The sequence below is a fragment of the Dermacentor albipictus genome, chromosome 8 (genome assembly GCF_038994185.2).
Source record: "Dermacentor albipictus isolate Rhodes 1998 colony chromosome 8, USDA_Dalb.pri_finalv2, whole genome shotgun sequence".
Lineage (NCBI taxonomy): Eukaryota > Metazoa > Arthropoda > Arachnida > Ixodida > Ixodidae > Dermacentor > Dermacentor albipictus.
The window spans coordinates 94,152,102-94,176,544 of NC_091828.1; the positions used below are offsets into that span (position 1 = coordinate 94,152,102).

Genomic DNA, 24,443 nt, shown 5'->3' on the forward strand with positions numbered 1-24,443 from the left:
TATTTAAAAAAAAAGGCAAGTTTCTACTCTGTTTACCCTCATAATAGCCACAAATGAGCTCAGCTTGTTCATGGCTTTTTGGTAAAGTATGCGAAGCAAGAGTTGTCATCACCACCTGCTGTAGCACGTCGAACAGGTGTTTCGTTCAAACAGATGCTTTAACGGGACCCGCACTGCAACAGATGAAGTTCCATGTGGGGATACACAAGTCTGCCTGCTAGACCGCCTGCTAGAGACCCACCACAGGTAGTGAGCTGTGTATGTTCATGTACAGCTCAGACATTACAGGTAATCAGCCAGGGGGCATCTACAGTGCACACACAAATTACAACACGTGCACACATCGCAAAATGTGCCCAATGGACAATGCTCGAAGTCAGCACATAAGGAGCCAATACGTTTGCAGGCTTGTTAGGAAACTGCAAATTGCAGGCACATACAGTGTAAGCAGATGAAGATAGAGCAAGGAATGAAATGGGACAGATCAAGATAGCGCTCCGTCTTGGCTCGTTCGTTGCTTTGTCATCATCTCCTAGTGCTGCACGTACTGGTAACACGAGATAGCTCTCGGCCGAACAGAGTCCAAGTTCTGCGATGTATGAATAAAACTCCTTTTTTCATTTTTTTTTTCAACCTACATGGCAAGTTGAGCTTGTTCCCGACAACTCCTTCTGGAAAGCCAGGCAAGCGCTGAACCCGTTCACGCCGCTTAAAAAGGCCACGGCACCACAATGTGACAACTGAAGTCTAGATTCTTGGTGCACAATAAGTTCCTTCAAGTAAGCCAACAACAGCACAAGTAGAAGCTCGGGAAACAGCCTTTTTTAAGAACACCCGGACACATGCGACAGACTGCACCCGATCCTGGTGCATCCACTTGCACTAGACCAGCCGGAATGCATACTGATTGCAGTAAGACGCACATGCAGCATGCAGACAAATGCCCAGGACAAGAACCCAACCAACACTGCAGTAAAAGCCAAGCATGACAACCAGTGATTCTCAGTTATCACCAGCTTGTAAGCGGTTTTACGGTCAGTCACGATGTTCTCCACAAACCCAAACCCATCAATCTTATTTAGATCTTCAAGGCCAATAAAAGAAATTAACGCAAGAAAGCTGTCCCATATTGTTCAGATGGCAAAACACAAGATTACAATACATTCAGACATAAATTGAGGAACAATTCAATCAAGGAAATTGCAATTCATTAAGAAATGCACAGGCTTTAGTCTCTTGTGCCAGACACCAGGGTGTTAAACTACATACTAACAACATTCACATTCCACTGCTTGATCTTTTATTGACCCCACGCATCCTGCAACGCGAGCAAAAGCAGTCAAAGTACAGGTTGGCCAGCACTCTCGGCCAAACAGACAACATTAATTTCACAGTTTGCAGGTAGAGAACCGGCCCGGACCCGTGGCCTAGCAAATGCACCGGATGCCCGACCACGCGGCGGAAAGGAAAAAAATCCCCGGCCTGTACTACTGCCAACCAGATGGAACTGCATGTCACACCCATGAGCCCAAGCCCTCCAAACCAGTTTTCAATGCGCACAGCCAAGAGAATTCTTTTGACCGCAGCACATTTATACCAGGAGCAGGCAGAACCCGGCGGCCATGCTAACGGAAAGGTGAGAGGATGCAAGGGCCACAGGATACAAGCTGTAGCAGGAGAGCACTGCGGCGACCTCTACAGGTGCAATCATGAACCCCAATCACCCAATACAGCTGAAATCTCAACATGTACGGACTGTCCTCGGGGAGCAGGGCCGCGGTCGACACAGAGACGGGAAGAAAGAAGCGCGAAGTTGGAGCGTTGCGCCTCATGTGCACGCTTCTCTTCCTGGCCACTTTGTCCACAGACCTGCTTTTCGAGGGCAAATGCAAGATGACTCGATCAACCTTTAACTTGTGCCTACAGAACAGCCCGGCAGGCTTTCCGACATTGGCCAGCTGCAGTTCTATTCAATGTAAAGGTGCTGCTCCTAAGGGATTCTCCTTGACGCGGCCACATCATTCGCCCGATACTTTCTTCGCGCCACAGTTTTGAGAGTTCACAAGTGCAAGTTTGACACACCGCCTTAATGCTTCTTAACATTATGCCTGTCCCTTTTTGTTCCATCACTCATTGTGCTGTGCTATCTTGCTCACTATAAACATTCTTTATTATCCCCTGTTTCCACACTGTTTACTCTAGACATCCATTCTTAATGCAAGTTATCCCAGAATGTGGCGTTCACTTGCACCCGTTTGCTTGACAGATCAGTCAGCTAATTATCGCCGGTGAAGTAATGCCAACAAGCTCTCTGGCGTGCCTCAGCCTCTCTCTTGCTAAAGCTGGCGCTCCTGCAGCACAAATGGCCCAAGAAGAACCGATCAAAAAAAGAAAACGAGAAGAACAGTGAGTCCCACCACCGCTCCTGCCACCTAGTGTGCAACCACCCGCCCAGGGCCCAATTTGTGAGGCCGTGCCAAGAACAACAGCTCCATCCTCTACCTCCAAGGGATCCCTGAACACCAGGGTGGCGTGGGAGAACACCACTTGGAAAAACCCACGCTCTTGGCCGCCGGGTAGTGTCTGTGTCGGCAGAAAGGAGGGCCACCCCCAAGTTCAGAACGTAGCCAGACACACAGAGTATAGCAGTCGGGGTCGTGGTTGGGGGCGCAGCACAGCATGTCAGGACATGAGAAGAGAGCACATAGGCGCAGTGCTTAGAAAAAAATAAAGCCTCACACCAGCGTTGGCAACTTAGCAAGAGAGAGACGCTAAATTTATCAAGTTCGTAGTCCCCCTGAATTTTTTTTTTTTCGGTACTGCCGCCTTTTCAAGCACCACAATGGCCGCCAACAAATGACACTGCTAAATTCCTCAAGGAACATTGGCTAAGTTCAATGCCTCACAGCACCCACTTGCAACACTAGAGGAGGAGGAGAAGGAGGAAGAAAATAAGAGGGAGAGACAGGTAGGTTGGCCAGTGTATATACCGGCTTGCTACCCTGTGCTGGAGAAAGGGGTAAAGGGAATAAAAGGTGATAGGAGGAGAGACGAGAAAAAAATATACAGACAGGAAAAAGAAGATAAAAACGTTAATGTGATGTAATAGGCTACACCTCTTAGATTCGGTCATGCACTCTGCATGCTCCCAAGCATACCTGCCAATCCTCCTGAATTATTCATAAAGTTTACGAATTTGTGCTCATTTTACAACTTCATGAATGTTGCATCGTTTTATGAAAACTTATTTCTGTTCATGAATAAGATTAGCTTGTCGATCTCCTAACTTTTCGTTGGAAGTTTTCTGCTGGTGGAAAGATGCAGGGGGGGGGGGGGGAGCAACTGCTTCAAGCAAGTTCTCAAGACAGGCGTCATTGGCAACCACAAATTCGCTTGCAAAGTAACTCATATAAATATAATGTGTGGCTTGTCGGTCTACGCTGTTTGTGTGCTGTGCTTAATAAAACTAAAAGGCTGTTAATGAAGTGCGTATGTATCAAGGCTAAACCCCATGAGCGCGATCTTGTGCGCGACGGGCGACGGCTTCGAGCGAAGGATCAGGCCGTCGCGTGAACAGATCGCTCGTTTTTGTCGCGCGAACACTCGGTTCTGCAAATCTAGAATTCGTCGCTCGTCGCCCGGAAGTGCCATGAGCGACTAGCCAATAGCGCAAAGCCAGAACTGGATGTACATAACTCAAGTACTTCCGATTGTCGCACGGAACGAGCAAACGATTGAATTTTTACACTTGCAAGGATAAGAACCTACTCCAAGACTTTCAAAAATATTTTATGCTGCTTTTTACAGTAAAACAGATCAACTTAAGTTAATAAAGCACACGTCACGCTAGTTTCGGCACCCATATTGCTGCCCTCACAACGGCAACACTGGGGAGATGTCGCTCGAAGTCATCGCTCGCATGGGGTACAACGTGTAGGCGACAAGCGATCACGACAGCCATCTCCATCGTGTCGCTTGTCGCATGCAAGATCGCTTGCATGGGGTTTATACTTCACTCAAAAGGGTGTGCACAGAGCAAGGTTAAAAACGCAACCCTGCCACCCCCGCCCCCTTCTCAGTGTCGCGTTCAGCAATTTCACGAATATTAATGTCCGCAGGTTGGCAGGTATGCCTGAAGTAGCGGAGCAATACATTTAAAGCCTTCTGTGTGAACACATACCAAAGAGCTTATATTAGTGAGCCACACTGGTGCACCTAATGCTGCTTTTCTAGGAAAAGGCGTATTTTGACATTTGTTGCCATTCTAGGAAGTAGGGGGTTGTTTTGCTTTTTTCCATTCCGTCCTTTTACTTGCCAATGCAGGCGGTGACAACCTGTGCATAGTTAAAATAAAATTATAAGGAGGGCATCTAGGAACAACTAAAACATTCTGATAAATTCTAAGTAATGACTAATTTCAATAAAGATCATCATCACCACGACAGGGACATTTTTCTGAAAATGAACCGTTAAGGGATAAATAAGCTGCGAGCACAGCAATGTCTGCTGTGTTCGGCACTTCTGCAAGTATCGCGATGACCAGATCAAAGACATAATGGTATAGCTGACAAAAGAGTACAATGTGGTTGTCTTGGCAATGCTCTTTCTATGAAAATGGTGCACTAAGGAAAGCAGTTTGTTACTTGTTTAATCATTTACATATAAAAATGGCACTAATGGATTAATGAGCATTGTAGCATTCAGCTTAACCAAATATGACAGGACTTATTTATCCATTTTCAGTATTCGCTGTAACCTAACTTCAATTTAACTGACACTTATGCCAATCAACATGTCTGTAAACTGTACTGTAGCTCTCGTGCAAGCTTTGCTTAGTGTGGATCTTTTTGCAATTCGTGGAAATATTCAGCCAATTATAGCAGACTTCTGGAATTGCTCCGACGGAATCTTTGCATGAAACATAATGGCAATGCTATATGAACCCCCATGACCTTAAAGCATTAGCGAAAATGGTTCAGGTGCACTGGAAGTGACGAGTCACTGTACGAGCTTACCTCTAGTGGGGTGAACTCGTGGTTGACGAGTAGCGCAAGCAGAACGACGGGCACCAGGAGGAACTCGATGCGGAACGTGTCGTGGTTGCGGTCATTGGTGGCCTTGAACTTGACGTACATGAGGTACAGCGTGCCGTACGAGGTGGCCAGGAACACCACCTTCATGACGCTGTTGTACGGCGACACAAACGTCGTGAACAGGTCCAGGTAACGTGCCGTGTAAGTGATGGAGAACAGAATCTGGCTCTTGCCGGAGATGCCTGAGGAACAAGAGGAAGCAGAAGCCACATCGTTACACGGGCTAGTTGACTGCCAAATTCTTCGTCGATGTCACAAGCGTCGCGACGAGAAGTCGCCGACACGATAACAAATGCAGCACCCCTCCCCCCGCAGTCTTTGCTGTGTCTGCATCCTCTCTTTTTGTCCCCTTTATTCACTGGTAACATGAATAAAAAATACGGGCACCAAGTGAGTCTTAATATTTAATTGGAAAGGACTAGGGGTGAAAACAGTACATAATAGGAGAAGGGCATGATGAGACTGATTAAGCATGCACCAATAAGATTGCTCTATACTGCTGTTGACATGCCACTCTAAGTAGAAACTGCACAGTTTGTCTGGTGTTATTTTTCATGAATGTTATGCCTGTTCCACATGGAGTGAACTCGTGCTGCTTTAACAGAGGCTGGAGTTTCTGCACATCCAGACTTCACATTGCTGTTTCATAAGCACCAACTGCGGTGACTGCAACTTATACGTTTCTGAGCCCCCAGTGGAAGATACTCTTGGCGCAAGCTTTAAAAAAAGGAAAACTAGTTTTTCAAGCCTGAACTCATCACTTTATTAACACATAACAGAAAAGCAGGTGGGCCACTGTGATGTGCCTGACGATTTTCACGGTTATCAGTTGCGCGCCCACACCACAAATGCAACTTGGCAGGGTTGTTCAGAATCTCGTGACATTAAAGGAACACCGACGCAAAAATTTTGCATCTTGCTAATGGCCCAGTTATCATGGCAGAAACCTTGTTTGCCCCAGTGCCCGTCATTTAATTATTTTGAGCCCTGTTTATGGCAATCAGTGCAAGTTACGGTTCCGGAAAGCAACGAAACAGGACGGCAGGTTTGTAAACACAGCTGGCAACGTGATCACACAAACCTGTGACACGAATGTCAGCGCGATGCCCTCGCCACCCTGGTCCTTAAGTCATTGCCCGGTGGCGGCAATTTTTTGCAGACCGAAATCTGCCACCATACTAAGACACGGCCAACAGCTTTTAGGCACAGACACCTTCAAGTCAACTGCCTTTCTCACGTCGCAGCCCAGCTAGAACTGCTTCGCTTCCAGCAGCTGCTAATAGGCAGCGCCACATGCCTATGCTAGCGCTGCCTTGGCAACAGCTGGCTTCCCCATAGATGAGGGCAAACTTGAATTTTCTTGAAGACCAGGCAAGTAGAGCGCCATGTGTTATGATGAACTACCTGGGCAATAAGATGCTACCTTTCTGCAAATTTTAAGCAAAATAAAGCGGAGGTAAGCATAAACTCAATTATTTTTTTTTGTAAGCTCAAGACAAAGAGAGCAAGTGCAGATGCTCTTCAGCGGTGTTCACTCCTTGCGTGCGGCGGTGTGCACGAATTCAGCTGGAAATCGGGAAATCCCTTATGTGATACCCTGTGCCACGGGGTCCTTAAGGAATAAAAATGAAATCAACTCCTCCCCACTTCTGCCATTCAAGGCCATTGCGGAGAAACCTACGCATGACTATACCCAAACCGGAATGCTCTGGGCAAAAGCCGACAATGCAGTACGCACCCGACATTGTGCTTTAGTCACATTTCGTGCACGGTCAGTGCAGCCCAGTAAACGCAGATAGTACGGGAAATCTCAACGGGCACGCCAAAAACCATTGCAGCGACACGGAGGGCATGCGACTAGAATCAAGAATCAAGAATCAAGAAGTCTTTATTGAGTAACACAAACAAAATGTATACACAGATATTCGGACCGATAGCCAATGAGGCTAGTAAGCGGTCCAATACAAAATAACATATAGGACAGCAATCACAAACACATTGAAGAAAAACTAACTTTGTAGCCTTGCTTCCATTCCCAAAAAATGTTTCTTGCATGTCAGTTTGAAATTCCTAGCTTGCTTTACTTCAATTGGCAACGAGTTCCAAATTTTCGCTCCTGTAAATTCTATTCGTCTTTCTCCGTACGCATTATGGCAAATAGGAAGGTTAAAATTGCCATTGCTGGCTTGTCTAGTGTTGCGGACGGGAATACTGAATGCACCAAGAGATAAGGGGTAGTTGGTATTTATAATATTATTAATACAACAAAATATACAGACTACAACTACAAAATACAACAGACTACAACTAAATACCGAGAAAGACTGGGAGTGCAGCAATGAAGGGCTAGGTCATGGGATGAGCAAGAGCACACACCAAGAAGCGTGGCAGCCAACACAAAGTCATGACATAGTGCTGCTTCTTTTATGCTGTGGGATGTTTACAAACTCTCCTTGTTGATGTCAGTGTCGCGAGGTGCTGCACTTTGTGGTTTTGATGAGTTCGCACACTTTTAGGGGGCTACTTATCTATGTTTGTTTGCATGTATGTTCATATCTAACTGTATGCCCGCCTACCTCGGTCATTGGGCAGATCGTGGTTGCTGAGCTGAGGTAACGTGGTTCCAGGCCAACCACGGCACCAACTTGGGTCAGTGAGTATTTGGCAATTTGCATGTAAGTACCGCTCGTGAACACCGACTTTGAGTACTGGGTACATGCCACTCAGTCTGTGCTGGTCTTTATGAGCCTCTTCTATGCCAACTTGGATCGCTGGATATGTGCCAGAAGGTGTGTGCCTCTCTTCAATGAACGCCTTTGATGCCAACTAAGGTAAGTATGTGTGTGCTACTGAGAATGTGCCACTGTACAATGACAAAAAAAAAAAAACTAATAACAGCTTCCCTTAAACTTATCTGATGCTGAGCGGTATTGAACCCACGTCACAAATGTCAGCCAAGGACAGCAACCCGACACATTAGCAGGCTGCGCCACAAATGCACTGGGTGTGGGCCGTGTTTTAATGAATGCTTTTCGCGCCACTGCTTTAGCCAGCTGCGCCATGAATACAATGGACATGTGCCGCTCTTCAATGACCCTCTTGCCAACTTCGGTGACGGAGTATGTGCCACTGAGCGTGCGGCAAGCGAGGGAACGATTATCAGCCTCCACAGTCCACGCATGGTCTTCTCGGCAGTGCCACTAGATTGGCAGCAATTAATTAATAATTTATCTGGAAATTCAGATCCACAAGGTATTAATATTATTTAAAGAAAAGAAATAATAGCTAAGTAAAAGAGTGCTTTTAACAAAAGAACTTATAAAGAAATATAAATCTCAAAGGGAAATATCTAAAAAATAGTGAATATGCTTTAAAGGCTATGCAGGAAAATATAAAAGAAGATGTTGATTTGTATTGCCTGACATTATTCTAGGGGTTGCTTTACTATTAATGTTTTCAACCTTACAACATTTAATCGGCTGACCACATGAACGCGGTACAACTACTGTTGTGATAGCTCATGTAACTATGTGTATACAAAAAAATATGCTAAACAAAGTAGAATGCTCACACATACAAATATTTCATTATATAAACCAAGCAGAGGATATTTATTCATAAGTTTCTTTATAATAACTGCATAAGGGGACTTGTTTTAAACATATGAAAAAATATTCTAATAAATTTCTGAGCAATATCAAAAATAACTTTCTCGCCTTTATATACATTATCATTTTGAAAAGCTATAGCTTTTTTATAAAGCTCTAAATGCTTATCATCAACATCATAAACAATTTTTATAGAACTTCCTTGCCGCAGTGTGCCCAGAAGGAAGCACAAGAGAGAAGTACGTTTCCCGTATGACGCATTTCTCAGTGTTCGCATGCACCGACAGTGCTAGACGACCCCGAGTGTTCCTAGGTAGGTGTGAAACAGAAATCATTTCCTGCTGGAGTACACACATCATGTACAACTCGTTTTGATGGCGGCAATATGCTGTGTCATTGATTGAGTCAATGCTAACACATTACCATCAACAGACATCGTGAGGTGGGTTCAGTCGAAATTTTTTTTTCATGCACGTACTTTAAGACTGATTTCAATTACGTGTTACGGTGTGTTTGCCGTCTATATTTTGTAGATGCTGTGTGTGTGTGTACAGAAATTGATCTCACAAGTTATCTCGATCTCGAAATTGTGTTGGCACTCCTTTAAGAAACTGCACGCTTGAAGGAGCTGACAGTACATCTGCCACACCTGTGACTTCACATCTAGAAAATCGTACTATAGGAAACAGGCTCCAAGACAGCAGCTAAGCAATGTCCGTAATTTTAGGCAGCAAGCATAAGTCCAAATATCTCAAACATATGGCGCTTGTGCCCATTGACCACTTTACTCCTACTTTACCGAGCTGCAGAAAATTCTAGCAAACTTAGGTGCTCTGCGCAGTTGCATGCACTGCCTATTTTGTGTGTTTTATGCAGATAGCAACCACACTTCCAAGGTTGAAAGTGTTAGGCGCACTGCCCTATCACTGCACGACAGCCTGTACCACCTTCAGCACCCTCGTTCCTTGTGCATTAGCGAAAAGAAGCATAAACAGGCCATGGTTCTACAAGGTATGACTTCAACGTTTTTCTCAAAGTTTTGTAGACTGCTCCGTTACAAAAAGCATCCGCAACAAAATGCTCTTTTCTGAATTCAGGCGTAAAGAGTACAGCGAAAACACGACCAAGACTGCTCTACTGCTCTCCACAAATGAACTTGAAGTCCCTGTGAGCTATATATGCATTTTTCATATTTTTGCTTATCTTAGACCTGGTGAATTCCTTTTCAAGGAAAAATACAGTTTCCTTTTCGCAATGTAACAACAAATAGCCCTTTCAAATTAAAAGACCAAAGACAGGCCAAGACCGAGCAAGATTCCACACAGCAGCACCAATTTGTGAAGATAATGTGCCATTACATGACAAATGATTAGGTACCATCTAAGAAACCGTTATTTGTGGCTCAGATGCCAAGTGTAAGAAAAACCCATGCCACTACTACACATCAAGAAACAAGCATAAAAAGTGCAATATCTGTGGTCACAGAACTCAGATAAGAGTCATCCCAGCAAAGAAAAAAACGCATCATTAGCTGAGGTGGCCGCAATCTTTTGTGGTAAAAAATTTCACAAAAGGAGACTAGCCACATCAGTCATCTTAAAATTCCCCGAACCATATTTATAAACTACAGCCTCTTTGTGAAGGAACGTAGCGAGGTGGAATTATGTAGTTGCAACATTATCCACCAGTTTTACGAAAAGTATTATGACAGCATTTTGACCTTACCATTGGTATCACCTAGGTATCAACTTCATTTGCCATTCGCTTTTCATGAACTCTCCCACAAATTGTATCCTATCCTTTATAAACAAGGCGTAAAATCAGTAAGCTTGTAAAGGTATGTGCCTTTTTTAAAACTACAGGAAGCACATAAAATCAGCCTTGCATAAAAACTACGCAGACCGGCGAAAAAAAAAAAAAGAAGGCTACACTCGCAGATGTCGAACAATAGGACTGTGACACACGCGCGGCCTAAGCGCATCTGCCAGACCCCGCCGGCCAACAGAAGTAAGCGTAGCAACATGGAAAGGTTGATGCAGCTGTGTCACATGACCTGGCTCTCACAAGAGGGTGCTGGGAGAACGACACCCATGCTCATCAATCAAGAGGAACATTAGCTAGCTCGTGCTCTAAGGTGGCATGTTACTCTCTTCCAGCAGTTTGTTTACCGGAACAACACGACTCATTGGCAAAGGATGTCACAATTGAAGACTGCACTGATCAAGGTTTCTTTCTTGCTGCGTGCGAGTCTTCACTAGGTCACTTCCCTCGTTATGTGTGTGTACTATTTTCCAGCTGCATAAACTGAACACAACTGTGCATTCTTAAGATGTGTGCCTGTATAGTGGTGCTTTATTACTGCAGGATGATGCTGCTGCAAAAGGTAGCATGGCTACTCGGGCATTTGCTTGCATGCTTAGCCGTGACCTCAAGACAATGCGTAACTTTTGTTGAACATGAATTACCTTTAATAAGGTATATTTATTACGGTAATCGCACCCTGACATCCTTGCACCAATCTTTCATCATATTTTAGCGGATTCAGTTAGTAGCACACGCCTACAATTTTGAGGACCAAAACATACTAAAAATTCAAGTAAGGGGCAATCAGAATTTAACAGTAAGCACTTTAGCTACAGCAACGGCAGGGTGCTAAATACTTTGTTCATTTAGGACCCTGGCCCCCCAACGGTGACTGCCACGATAATTATGTGTTAAAAAAAAGGGGGGGGAATGCCAGGACCCATCTTGCTAAGGATGGTAATCAAAGTATGGCAATTTAAGATGGTAACAGTACTATTGTTATTTATTGTTGCTTTAATGGATGGTGCGGTCAATGGAATGCTCGTGATGCCATTTTTGTAGCTTAGAAATGGTAATGAATGGTACATTAACTGGAACTGGGTAGTAGTGGTGCTGACCTTGTAGCTTCCAGAATGGTGACATATAGAAAATTAACCAGGACTGAATGGTAGTGGCAGCATTCTTGTACGTCAGAATGGTAAGGGAGGGCACATTGAGAAAAAGAAAATACAGGATGGTAGAGTAGTGTGTTAACTGAAAATGGTGCGGGATGGTAATGGTCTTGGCCAGCTGCCATGATCTCTGCCAACACAGGGACCTGCTAGGTATTGATGGTGTCACTTACTGAAATTTCCCCGCCTGAATTACTCAATGTGCAGACAAAATGTCGTAATTTCATTATGTAACTACATTGCATGTTGGGTTTCTAAACTTCATTTGCCACAGTTCGTGCGAAACAGAGGGCTTGCATTGACAATGAAAACTTGCTCTGTTAATGTAATAAACTGCATCATTATCACTTGAGCCTGCTGCCATTTAAAACTGCTTCTCCCATCCTATGCCACTTCAAGTTCCTGAAATAGTCTTCTGATGCACTATCAAACACATTTCTATGCTTAAGAGTTCCCAGATAGCGAAACTTCAAGGCATGCAAATTATGTAAAAGGCTAATGCTCAAATCGAACACCTGGAGAGAGAATTTTTCGCCAGTTTAGTAATGAGGGAATTGGGAAGGAAGGAATGGAGGAAGAAGATGCACCAAACTCCAATATTCTTGTTGATTTAGTGAAAAGCCTGTACAGCAAAGGAAAAAAAAAAAAAAACACTGCCGTGCTTGACATCATGTCAAGCATTCCTGAAATCTATGCGAAATGACGAGTGGGCCAACTGTACTGAATCATGTTCAACTTCTTTCTCAAATCGTGCGCACTTGATCCCAATGTGGACCTTACCAAAGCCTGCATGTTTTTGCTACTGCGTTTCAATCATTGCCAAATGAAAGATGGTAAACGGTTTATCTATTTCCAAGCTTTCCATACCCGGTTGTGTTTCCCATTGTAATGACTATCACGAAGTGGCAGGATACAACACTAATTTTTACAATGTTTACCCATTACATTTCAGCCATCAATTCCATTTCATACATGAAGATACCCACAATACATCACCGCCATGTTAGCATGAATAAGCACGGCATAGCGATAGCAGTTGGTCCGAGGTGTCGACCTGTTACCTTCGTCACTTTCTTTTTTCCACGGTCGAATTAGCAGAGGTCTCTTACAGCAAACGAAAGCTACTTGTTGCCTAAATGTGTCACACAACCACTACTGCAATGAGAAAGCATTTAATTACAATCCAGCGCGACCTAATGTAGACCTCTAAACATGCTGCCCCATACTGTTCTGCCCGCTGCTGGTGCCACGTGAAAGGCTTTCGCTCGTGCGTGTGTGTGCTCAACACTTCTCCACGTGAGCGCACTAATAGGAGTCGACGGAAACTCAATATACTAGCAACTGAGGGATTCACGTTTACCGCCTTCGAGCTTCCAAATGCACGGACTATGTTTTTACATTGTCATCCGGTGCACAACTGAGCGGTCACCGAAACCGTTTTGGCAGCGATTATAATGAGTTAGCTCCGCGTTCTCAAGCTTTATCTGTCGTCTCCATCATCGCAGTCACGGACGTTATCAGTTCGATCCGCTCTCCGCGGACTGATATGCCGCGCCGTATCCATCTCGCTTAACAGCGACGAGTGGTAAAGGCTGGAGCATCCCGGGAGATATCGTCCGGAGTTCGATCAAGGTGGATGATTACGGAGCGCGTCATTCAAAGGTCCCGTGAGAAAGCTAAAGAAGCCTGCTATCGTGTCGGGCTGTTTACGAAATTTAATTTCGTGTGCTCAAAGAAAGGGGGGAGGGGGGGGGGGGCGACCACGCACGAGGACGACTGCCTATAGATTTCGCACAATGGCCAGCGATGGTATGGCAGCTCGGGTACTTGCTCGAGAGCTGAATCTCCGTCAGGGCACTGCTTTAAATGAGAAAAAATAAATGACCGAACACGCACTGCAGCTGAGGGGCGGATGGAACGAACTTTGACAAAAGGAGCTAGCGATAAAGATTTATGGCCGTCCCATCAAGTCTCGGCGCGTATAGAAACACTCCATCACGCCCGCGCACTGAACGATACGATCCAGCAGTGGTGTCGGCAGTTTTGCAAGAGGCGCAGACGGTGTCGCCCGAGTTGTGGCCGCATCTGCTTGTCCGCTTATGCTTAAAGGGCTTGGAATGCAATGACGAACTGCACTGCATGGTCCCTACAAACATTTCCAACTGCGACCAACACTCGTCTTCGACCACGGCGTTGGTAAAGGCGACGAACGCACCAAACGGGTGGCTCTCTTCTAAATGCGCAATCTGGAGCCGTCACACAGTAGCGTGGCGAAAAAGGATTTCGGGATGCAATGGTGCAGTCACGCTTATGCTGACGACGATATGCTCAACGCGACAGCCGCACGCCTTTTGAGCGCGCTGTGACTGCCTCGGCGAGTGACGCTTACCTGAACACGACCGCGTCCTCCATATCTTGAGCAAGAGGATGATTATGGCCAGGAGATGGGATAAGTCACCCACTAAGCGAAATATATTCATCTTCTCACGTTTTACGACCACAAACGCGTCCCTCACAGCCGGCAAATATGGCGGCGCTGCAACTGACGTGGCTTGGCAACACGCCCTTAAGAGGGCGCTGGATTAACGCACGTTTCGCGTCTCATTTGCCGGCTTTCGGCAATTAACCGCAGTGAACGAAGCCCTCTTGAAACCTGCGAGACACCGGTAATGCTTTCGAATACTTCATGAAAGTCAACTCTTCAGTTACTACTCTAGTGCGGCTTTCATAAAACGATTATGACTATTTAATCGGTCGACCAATCAGCGCTCGAGCGACATCGTCTGCATGAAACTTGGGCTCGTTGGTTTAGCTGCTGCGGCGACGACGAGCGACTGATTCTTCGTTCAACGATTATCAAAGTAAATTCGTTAACAAAACTCAGGAGCAATTTACTTATGCTGAGGCGCCCAGCTGTATTCGCAGTACTAAGCTACAAGAGCAAAGAACGAAACAAGACGCGCAAGCCGTCAACTGTAGGAAGTGATTCGCTTCCTGTACCACGACCACGTGATCACAACCCGCCGCAGGTTGTGACGTCACGGCGCGACGTTAGGTCACGTGCCGTGTGGCCAGTGTGCGATGCGTGCGAAGATTCCCATCACGAATCTTTTTACGCCTGTGAATGAGTAACCTTGAGTTTTCCAGAAAGCAACTTGCCTCGGGCAGTTGCGTAACAACTACAGTGCAGTGGAAAGAGGGCACGAGCGTAGTGTCCAGTGGCCGTAGAGTCAAGCTTCAGCGGTAAGCGCGGGTATTTGTTTAGGCGGGCATCCAGGAAATGTAGCCGACCGCATCTTATCAAGACCTACATGTGACCGACGAAGTACAGCGTTCTGCAAGCATGGGGCGACGGCCTTTCTTGTAACTGGACGTCAAGTTGACATGCGACAGGCCTGAGGTTTGTGCCGCAGTTGGCAGGTTCCTGCCTCCGGGCTTTGCTAGTTCCAGAGGTGCTCGGTTTGCTACGATAACCCGCTCCATTCCTCTTCGTTCCGGGTCACAGATTCCCCGATTTGATAACTGAACAGGTGTGCACAGATACTATTACACCACATCTGAAACCAAACATGTACTTTTAAAAACGGGGTCGCCAAGTGTCAAGGTTCAGCGATCACGTTTACTCCCCTTGTAGTAGCTACACTGGATAAACGCATTTCACGTTGAGCTTACTTTCGGTTTTGCGTTACCGCGTACTGCTTGTTCGTACTGTTTATTCGAAGGTCTTTCGTCTGCCCCGTTTGATCTTGGTGACTCGCGTTCTCATTCTCATCGCGCGAGAGTATTCTAGTTAGAAGACGCGGAAGTACGGGATTCGGAGATGGATATCTTGGCTTGCACCGCTAATAGTCCGCGTCGTTCCGCACAGAAAGAAATGAGAGAGAGAGAGAGAGTGGAAGACTGGCGGGCGGGCATTATTGTTCAGTAATCTCGGATACTTGACTGCACTTGACTGCGATTGCAGGATGACGAATCCTTTAAGCGCTCAAACGTACGCGAGAACAATTGAGAGGCTGCTGTTATCAGCTAGCTCTTAACTACAGTTCGTGCGCATTCTGTATGCGCAACCAATAGCTAGCATACGCACCCTCAAGTGAGTTTTATCAAATAATAAGTTCCATATTCGCAACTGCAAAACGAAAATGTTGCCAGGTTTTTGTTGTTGCTAGGAATATTTGGCTAAATTTCTCATTGCTGGTTGACGGTCAGCTGATTAGGTGTGCCTTCGTTATTTGATAAGTTAAGATAGCTCTTATTTAAGTGTGGAAAACCAGCGCTGCATGTGTCCACAATAAAGCACTGATTGGTAACCAGCGCTCTTAATTTTGCACTGTGAAATTTGCCAGAATGGGTTTCATACAAATGTGTTCAATCATTGTTGGTCGTGTATAGCAGCTTAGAACTTTTTGTGGCAGACAGAAATTTAGAAATCTAAAGCTTGCTACATGTTTGGTATTGCTTTGGCTCTCTTAATTAACGACTAACTTCAGTTCCGCCCTCAAATTGCATCACACTTGATGAAAACCTACATTTTCGCTCAAAAGCTCTGCTCGCAAAACCATGCTGTGCCTACCCTTCAAGCACCTGCAGTGCAAAATATAATTCTGAAGAGGCGCCTGCTGAAATATTGAAGTTGAGAAGTTCGTCTCTGCCAAGCGAACATGTTTCGTCATCATCATCAGCCTATTTTATGTCCACTGTAGGACGAAGGCGTCTCACTGCAATTTACCCATGTCCTGCACCAACTGATTCCAGCTTGTGGTGCCTGCAAATTTCCTAATTTCATCACCCCACCTAGTTTTCTGCAGTCCTCAACTGCGCTCCCCTTTTGACACCCATTCTGTAACTCTAATAGTATACCAGTTATCCATCCTATGAATTACATGGGCTGCCCAGTTCCATTTTTTTCTCTTAATGTCAATTAGAATATCTGCTATCCCTGTTTGCTCTCTGATCCACACCACTCTCTTCCCATCTACCGTTGCGCCTAGAATTTTTTGTTCCATCGCTCTTTGCCCGGTCCTCAGCTTGTTCTCGAGTTTCTTTGTCAACCTACCAGTTTCTGCCCCATATGTTACCACCGGTGGAATGCATTGATTGTACACCTTCCTTTTCAGTGATAGTGGTAAGCTCCCAGTCAGGACCTGGCAATGCCTGCCGCATGCACTCCAGCCATTTTTTATTCTTCTGTACATTTCTATTTTTTGGTTGGTGCCAATTCTCTTCAAGTTGGGCCAGCGGTGTCATTTCCTTCAAATGGTTTTTGCCAACCATAGCCGACTTGTACAGGTGGGCTTTTACCAAATTACTGCCGCACCTGCATGCATACACTGGAGAGTGAACTCCCAGAACACGGTAATGATGTGGTTTCAGCTGCTCACATCAGCAAACAGCTTTTTGCCTTTAAATTTGTACAAGCTCGGTTCTTTCCTGGACAAAATCTTTTTTTTTTCTTTTTACTTTTGATGAGCATGCCTTGTCCACTATGCCTTGAAGCTGTAAGGAGAGCTTTTCACAAGCTGAGTGCGTAGATGAGTTCTAGCACAATTTTCGTTCAGTAATGTTGGCTGCTAAGGGGTTAACTGCAGCATGTTTGCTTTCTGTTATGTTCTTATAGTAAAATAGTGTCAGCAGTACTTCTGTTTAGAAGCAGTTTGCAAGTTTGTGCTGCATAGGCAGACATCAAACGTGCGTGCAGTGCATGACATCAGTCAGCCTTATAGCCTCGGCACATGTGCACATTTTATGACCGTTTAATACTAATGACAGAAATCTGCAAACACCATTGGGCCCTATTGAACAGCAGTGTTTTGGATTTGTTGTAGTTCAACATTTTGTCTTAGTAGTTTGGTGCCACTGGTATTGCTCTTCTTAGTATATGGCTTTTCTAATGTCATATAACTAACATTACAAAAAGCTGCTCTCTGGTCTGTGCATTCTAGTTTGTGCTATGTTTTGCTTTTTGCTTTTTTATATGTATTTCTGCATGTTTATGGCAAATTGAAGCTATTTTACCTGTGCAGGAAGCGAAGTTAAAGGTTAAACAACAGCTTCCGTAATGTTATAGAAAATTGCTGGAGTTGCTCCTTAGGCTCTGCAAAATTCTCAAATCACAACATTTCTGAAATCAAGGGGCTGCGAAATAATAGCATTACAGCCATTTTGGCTTTAAGTTAGTTCTAGCCTGTCCATAGACATATTGCACTTTAGTTGTATCTGAACACCGAAGACATGGACAGCAGCACCAAAAACATGGAAGACATCTTGTGGTACTTTCCTCAGCCACAAAGCACTACAAACATTTTAGTGTTGGATGCTATTCTCATCGAAGGAGGAGACAAGAGCCTTTTTACGTGAATGATGAGGATGTTACTGACTTTGTTAATGTCATGAGTCAAGGACTAAAAGTTGTAGAGAAGAAAGAAAACAACATGACATGGAGGAAGGAGAAAAGAGTAAATGCATATGAAATAACGTAGCAAATGAGCAAAGACCACATAGAGTTGGGCATACTATTCAGTGGAAAATGTGTCAAAGGAGTTATGAAAGAAACTGTGCAATGACACGTGGGGAGGAGAGACAAAAGGACTGCAGTCTGGGCCAGCCTAGTGGTTTGGTGATGCAGTTGGCAGCGCTCCGGTGAACTACCCAGCTCCTGCGGCTACGCTCCATGGGCTGAGCGGACACAGCTGGAAGCATTGGCAGCCACTACCTGAATTTGCCTCAGTTTTAAGGTCCAAAATCCTGCGGCTACGCTATGTGGCTCCATTGGGAAAGTCTGAGCGGTCCAGACCAATTGACCTGACCTCGTTGCCACCTTCAGGCCAGGCCTGTCGAAACCAACAACACCGTGTTACTCGAAACGTCAAGTTGTGCCGTGCCGACGTCTGAATCAGTGGCGCCTGTTTAGTGCTAGGGCTATGACGAACTCATGTATACAATGGAACTTTTGTATTCTGGTTCCTCCTTTCATTGCTCACTTGTTATTTATAGGGTTTGTGTAGTGTTTTGGGGTTTTATTCTTAGTTGTATTTAGGTGGGTTTGCTGTATTGACTTATGTTTTGGGTCTTGTTCTGACATAAAGTCTTTTCATTATCCAAAAAGGTTCCTACATCACGCATTCCATCTAGAGACTATGGCAGTTAATAACCTTCATAACATTAGCTAAGTAACACATAGCCTGTCACTGTAAACATTCCATGCATCCTAATTGACCTTAGCATAGCAAGCTGAGACCTTTTAGCCCAGGTCTCGGCTAACAGTAATCTGTTGAAGTGGTCCTCTGTAAAGTGCTGTCCAGATGCTTTGTAAATGAACACTCTCACTCACATTTAGTGGGAGTGTCCTGGGGTTCCGCTTCACCATCCTGGAGTTTGAAATCTGTGTGCTGCTGCCTGTCTTCGTTTTCACCTAGTTTTGCTCTTCCTGCTGCGCACATTTGCACTTATCATGTCTTGTGTTGCAGGAGCGCCCTCTTCTCGGCCGCTATGACAGCCGGTGCCACCTGGAATGAGCCAGAGAGGAGGAACCCGCAGAGGGTGCACGGTGGTGCGTAGATGTTTGCCCGGTTGCCCCAGCGGCGCTTGCACTTGGCACTGGTGTGCCTTGGTGTCGTCGTGATCCTGTTCCTTACGCAAGAGGTCATGCGCCGCTATCACGAGTACCAGAAGTTCTACCGCTTCCAAGATTATGCCTCGCGGGTGAGCGAGTGAATCTTGAATTTACATGCAAACTGTGCATACCGTTGTCAGTGACAGGTTACCAATTCACCAGCAAAAGTACCTCGAAAGGAGTGGTGTGCAAACATGCACACTTGCATCTTGGGTGCTTGACTGATCCATTGTGAGGTAAAAACTGTGATATTCTTGTGTTGCTGTTGGGCTAGAAAGGCCGTGCTTGTGCACAGTGGTCGCCAGCTGGACACGTAAGTCGCACAGTCTTCAGCGCGGTTTGCTGAACCTAGTAGCTGTGCTCTTTATTTGCTTTGCAGTGTGGCACTTGAATGCTTGAGCCAAGACTGTGGACTTGTGTACCTATAGAGAAGATGCTCATTTAAAATAAAGTGGCGGCTAGGCACATTGTGCTGGCAGGAAGAGCACAAGAGTGCTCTTCCTGCCTAACTAACTAACTAACTAATTACTAACTAACTACTAACTTTTGAAAACGTTTCCACACGTATTGATCTTGTCTTCTGAGAAAATTCGTTCCCCTAATGTTGGTAGAAGCATTCGTTTTCTTTGTCCTAGCTGCATTGAATGATGGCATGGCACCACTTCTGTGTCTTCATGACATTAAGCTGTGCTGCTTAGATATGCATGTGCCAGGCAATTATCGCTGCCTCATTGTCTTCTCGAAATGTTCAATCAACCAGTGACAGGCTTCATGTGCCATCTTCACGGTGTAAGAATAGGCTAGGTGTGCGAACGGCAGCTGCTAAACGTGGAGCGGCAGTGTCCCAACACTGGTGCATGTTTTGGTCACTCTCCAACAGATGGCGTGACGATGTCACGCGCTTGCGTCAGCTATGTTAGCGCCGCTCGTTCCTATCTCAACAGGGCTCGGCGTTTTTTTTTCTGGTATCAGGCGTGCACATGTGAGTGTGATGGGCAGGAAATGTTTTGTTCCCCGCTGTAGAATGGGTTACAAAGGCTGTACAGAGAAATTGTCTCTCTTTTCTCCACCCAAAGACGAAGAACGCTTGAACCTTTGGCTATCCCAAGGAAAGATCGAGTTCTTCAGCCGAATGATCACGTCTGCGAAAAGCACTTCGAGCCTCATCTGCCGTGAAGGGTTATTGGAAGAAAGCGCACTTCATCATCAGCCGGAAAGCAGCCTTGGGTGCAAAAGGGAGGCCTTTTGCACCCTAGGCGAAGTCTTTTTCAGTTGCTTCATGCAACGGAGATGGAATTCCACAAGCATGCGGCTCTCAGAAATGCCTATGAATTAACATTGGACAACATGCTTGATAAGTACAAGTTTCAGTTCCGCTGTGCCGATCTTAAAGAACTTATGGCTGGCGTGCTACACAGTTATGTAGCCATGAGAATGAGGCAGTTCTGCAAGCAACAGAAATCTGGGGCAAAAAATAAGTCGCAGGAGCTGCGAAAGCTATCGCTTCAGTAGGTGAAAACTCTGTGTTTAATTTGCTGAATTAAATGATGGGCGTCATGAACTTACGGGTGTGGGTGAAATGTGTGCCAGTGTCCAGTTTGCATATGGAACATTAACACTTTTAGAAATAATTCAGTTTGTGGCATGCTCTCTGTACATGTCAAGTAAATGTCAATCTGCACAAAACTTTACTGCTTTTGCGTCCCTGGTTTTTAGATGACAGTCGTCCATATGATTAGAGAGTTTTAGAATTGGGGGCGCAAGGCACTGGGCCCCCAAGCCGCGTTGCGTCGGTTGCTCTTGGGTCTAGGTGAGCAGCAGAGTTTGAGGATTGGGTCGAACGCAGACAGCGTTGGGTTAAGCGCTCGGGACGCCGCAGTGTGGAAAATAGAAAGGTGCTTGAAAGCAAAAAAAATGATCCTCTTTTCATACAAGGGAAAACGAATAGAATGCATTTTTGAGCAAAAAGAGAGAACTATAAAATGTAAGAAACGTAATCACCGAGTTCGTACCGGTTAGTGTTACGACTTAGGTGTGCAATTATAAGCCAAGCAAAGCCAATCGAAGCCAAGTGCCTTTAGTTGGTGTTTTGTTGTGACGCACTGCGAAGCTGAGAGTTCACCCGCGTAAAATGGCAAAAATCAGTCGACGTTCAGCAAGTTTGCTCTGCGACCATCTGCTGTACGCTGATTTGAGTTGGGCTGACATCGAAGACCTCTTTCTACCGTTGCCAGAAGCGACTTCACGACGACATGGCCGGCGGCAGTATACGTCTCGCAAAGGATGGCTCGACGTCGGAAGTATTGAAGATGACGTCTTTCGGAGAATGTTCCGTTTTGAGAAGGCAAATATTGATGAATTGTTATCTGCTCTCTTAATTCCCAATACGATTGAGAGCATTCAGGGAGTACAAGTATCCGGTAAAGAAGCTCTCCTGATTGCCCTCCGGCGACTCGCATATCCTAATAGGTGGAGCGATTTAGAAGACGTTTTCGGACGACATACCTCCGTGATGTCCAGCATAGTTGCCTCTGTCTTCGGCCACATTGAGACGACCTTCGGTCACCTCCTGTCCTTGACAAATCATCGTTGGCTGAACCTTGCCAACATCGCTCTGTTTTCTCAGGTACGTACACGCTGTTGCATTAAGGTTAAAACACGTATGTTATTACGATTAGGTTAGCGACTTTAGCCGTCGTAGGATACTGTAAAAACAATGTTTCTAACCTTAGCTATTTGGTAAATTCGCTATGAAAGATTTTGACAGACTGCCGTTAAAATGGAAGTGTACAGACGGCTTTTTACCTCGTTTCCTCTGACAAATATGTCACACGAGATAGGAAAGTCACCTATGGTGTATGTACTTTCTTGTTATGCATTTGCCAGTACAAGCAGTTGTGACGCGCCTGTTGCCCTAGTTGTTGAAATCTTTTTAGTAGAGCAATATTGCAATAAATACTGCTGCAGCAATAATCTTCATTCTGAATTGCAGGCTGTGCATGATCGAGGTGCGCCTTTGACTAATTGCTGGGGTTTCGTCGATGGAACTGCCCGACCGATCTGCCGACCAACGTACAACCAGCGAATGTACTTCTCCGGGCACAAACGGGTGCATGTTGTCAAATATCAGGCCATTATGTGTGCCAACGGCATCGTCTGCGACCTTGCCGGCCCATATTTAGGCCACAGGCATGATGCAGGTAAATCAAAGGCCCCTCATTTCTTCGTTCCCAGCTGCATTGTTCACACACTTGCGATATGATCGCCCAGAAAGATTATTACACACGTGCATTGAGTGCAGTTTCTGCAAAGCACACTTTAAGCATAACTGTTTTTGACATGCGACTCCATAAATAATAATTCGACTTTCATATTAAGGCGGTGCCTCAGTAAGAACACATAACTAGCAAATGCACTGCTCCTAAATCTAACCTTCGTTTTGAAACAGCAAGGTGCAACATTCTGTGGCTCATTATGTTAATTCCTAATTGGTTCTCTTTTGCAGGAATACTTCGGGAAAGCGGACTGTATGAGAAGCTTCTCCAGTTGATGCAAGGCAATACATTCACCATATACGGTGATCCTGCATACCCCCTCCGCCCTCTGCTCATGCGGCCATATGCTGGTGCACGTCTGAATGAACAGCAGCAAGAATTCAATACTGCCATGAGCACTGTAAGGCAGTCAGTAGAATGGGGATTCGGCAAGACGATCAGTCTGTTTGCCTTCTTGGACTACAAAAAAAATCAGAAAGTCTTTCTCCAGAATGTGCCACAAATGTACAAAGTAGCAACGATTTTAACCAACTGCCACACTTGCCTTCATGGCAACCAAGTGGCAATGTTCTTTCACCTTCGTCCTCCTCCTCTGAAAGAATACCTTGTCTTACATAACAGCTGAGAGAGAAAAGCAATAAATGAACTTTGGCTCATGTGGACTACACAGTTGTAGTGTAACCAAAATGCAATTAGGTTGCTGGAGCAGGAAGCTTTCCAAATGTACAATATTCACAAATAAACATCTTTTCTGTGAAGAACCAAAAGATTTATTTTCCTTTTTGACTCAGCACTTCTTTCAAAACGTCAAGCAGAGCATTTTGTTGGGTCCTAAACATGTTTCTTTCTGCTTCACGTTCCCTTTGTAACGCAGCACGTTCTTCTTGTTGAACCCTCCTTTCTTCAGCACGGTCTTCTACTTGCGCTCTCCACTCAGCAATATGTTGCTGTAGTTTTTCCTGCTCGTGAAGCAGTTTCCTCTCTTCCAGCTCCAGGCGCCGCTCTTCTAGTGCGGCATCTCTTGCTTTCGTCGACTGTTCATACCGCAGCCTTCGCTCAAAAAAGGCAAGATTTCCTTCGGAAGGAGTATTGGCAGCTGTAATTGAAAGCACACAATTGTTACATATCCCTCTTCGAACACCTCATAACAAGTATAAGACGCCCTAAAGTGTGTAAACTTAAGTAATCAAGTTCCCTGTAACGTTCACCCTTCGACATTAAAATTTACCTGCACAATATCGTGGAGCCCAATATCCCGCATGGAGTCATAAAAGCGGAACTGTGTGTTATAAGTGCACTCATGGACTACTTTTCAAGATATGTGTGGGCTAATTATGAACACATGACCAAATGACTGTTTGCTGCAGCATCAAATTATTCTGAATAACATCATAAAGGTAACCTGTGAGGCATTAAATTATGAGGGGAAAAGGCTAACACTGATGTGCATAAGGCAGCACAGATATTCAGTGCAGAATGCTCCACACAGAGGAGAAAATTGAGTCGCCTGCCTCTTTTCCTTTGCTGGGTGCTGCTCCTGGCGTGCATAAAATTGCTGGGCTGGGCGTTCGATGGTGGAACTGCGACCCTCCTTCCTCCTTGCGTCAAACAGCCTGTGTCGGGATTGGACTGTGGTCCAGGCGACTCAGTGCCATTTGGGAGGCTGACAGCTGGAGGTTGCGGCTCGCTGTCTTGCGGTAGTGGAGAGGTGGTGTCTCTTTGTGGGCTGCTAGGGTAAGTGTATAATACTACACTTGGAGTACTTGGAGGTGTCACATCGACATAATTGCCACTATATATACTATTTAGAATCTGTGACGCCTCCGTGGGCTGGAAATCTTCCATGCCTGCAAAGAGAGCGAAAGTATGATTAGCATTTC

General features: G+C 45.3%; 2 protein-coding genes across 3 annotated transcripts in view; one reads left to right on the top strand and one right to left on the bottom strand.

Moving 5' to 3' along the window:
- Positions 1-14,377, bottom strand: part of KdelR (ER lumen protein-retaining receptor) — a 21,384-nt gene extending 7,007 nt beyond the window's left edge. The window contains exons 1-3 of one of the 2 annotated variants that reach the window (XM_070523735.1): positions 14,066-14,377; positions 5,016-5,275; positions 2,503-2,583 (exon numbers count right to left, since the gene is read on the bottom strand). In XM_070523735.1, the coding sequence (XP_070379836.1) occupies positions 2,503-2,583; positions 5,016-5,275; positions 14,066-14,156 (432 nt within the window). In that variant the 5' untranslated portion in view covers positions 14,157-14,377. The remainder of the gene's footprint in view (positions 1-2,502; positions 2,584-5,015; positions 5,276-14,065) is intronic. The other variant, XM_070523736.1, reaches the window with a different exon arrangement.
- Positions 14,378-19,392: 5,015 nt separating this feature from the next.
- Positions 19,393-23,814, top strand: LOC135911848 (uncharacterized). The gene is made up of 3 exons (XM_070523734.1): positions 19,393-21,914; positions 22,281-22,488; positions 22,794-23,814. The coding sequence occupies exons 1-3, from the start codon at positions 21,420-21,422 to the stop codon at positions 23,186-23,188; spliced, it is 1,098 nt and encodes a 365-aa protein (XP_070379835.1). The 5' UTR covers positions 19,393-21,419; the 3' UTR covers positions 23,189-23,814.
- The last annotated feature ends 629 nt before the right edge of the window (positions 23,815-24,443 follow it).

Coding starts and splice junctions, on each gene's coding strand:
- LOC135911848 (XM_070523734.1), top strand. CDS start 21,420: ATGGCAAAAATCAGTCGACGTTCAGCAAGTTTGCTCTGCGACCATCTG. Junction 21,915..22,280: donor ACATCGCTCTGTTTTCTCAG/GTACGTACACGC, acceptor TCTGAATTGCAG/GCTGTGCATGATCGAGGTGC. Junction 22,489..22,793: donor AGGCCACAGGCATGATGCAG/GTAAATCAAAGG, acceptor TCTCTTTTGCAG/GAATACTTCGGGAAAGCGGA.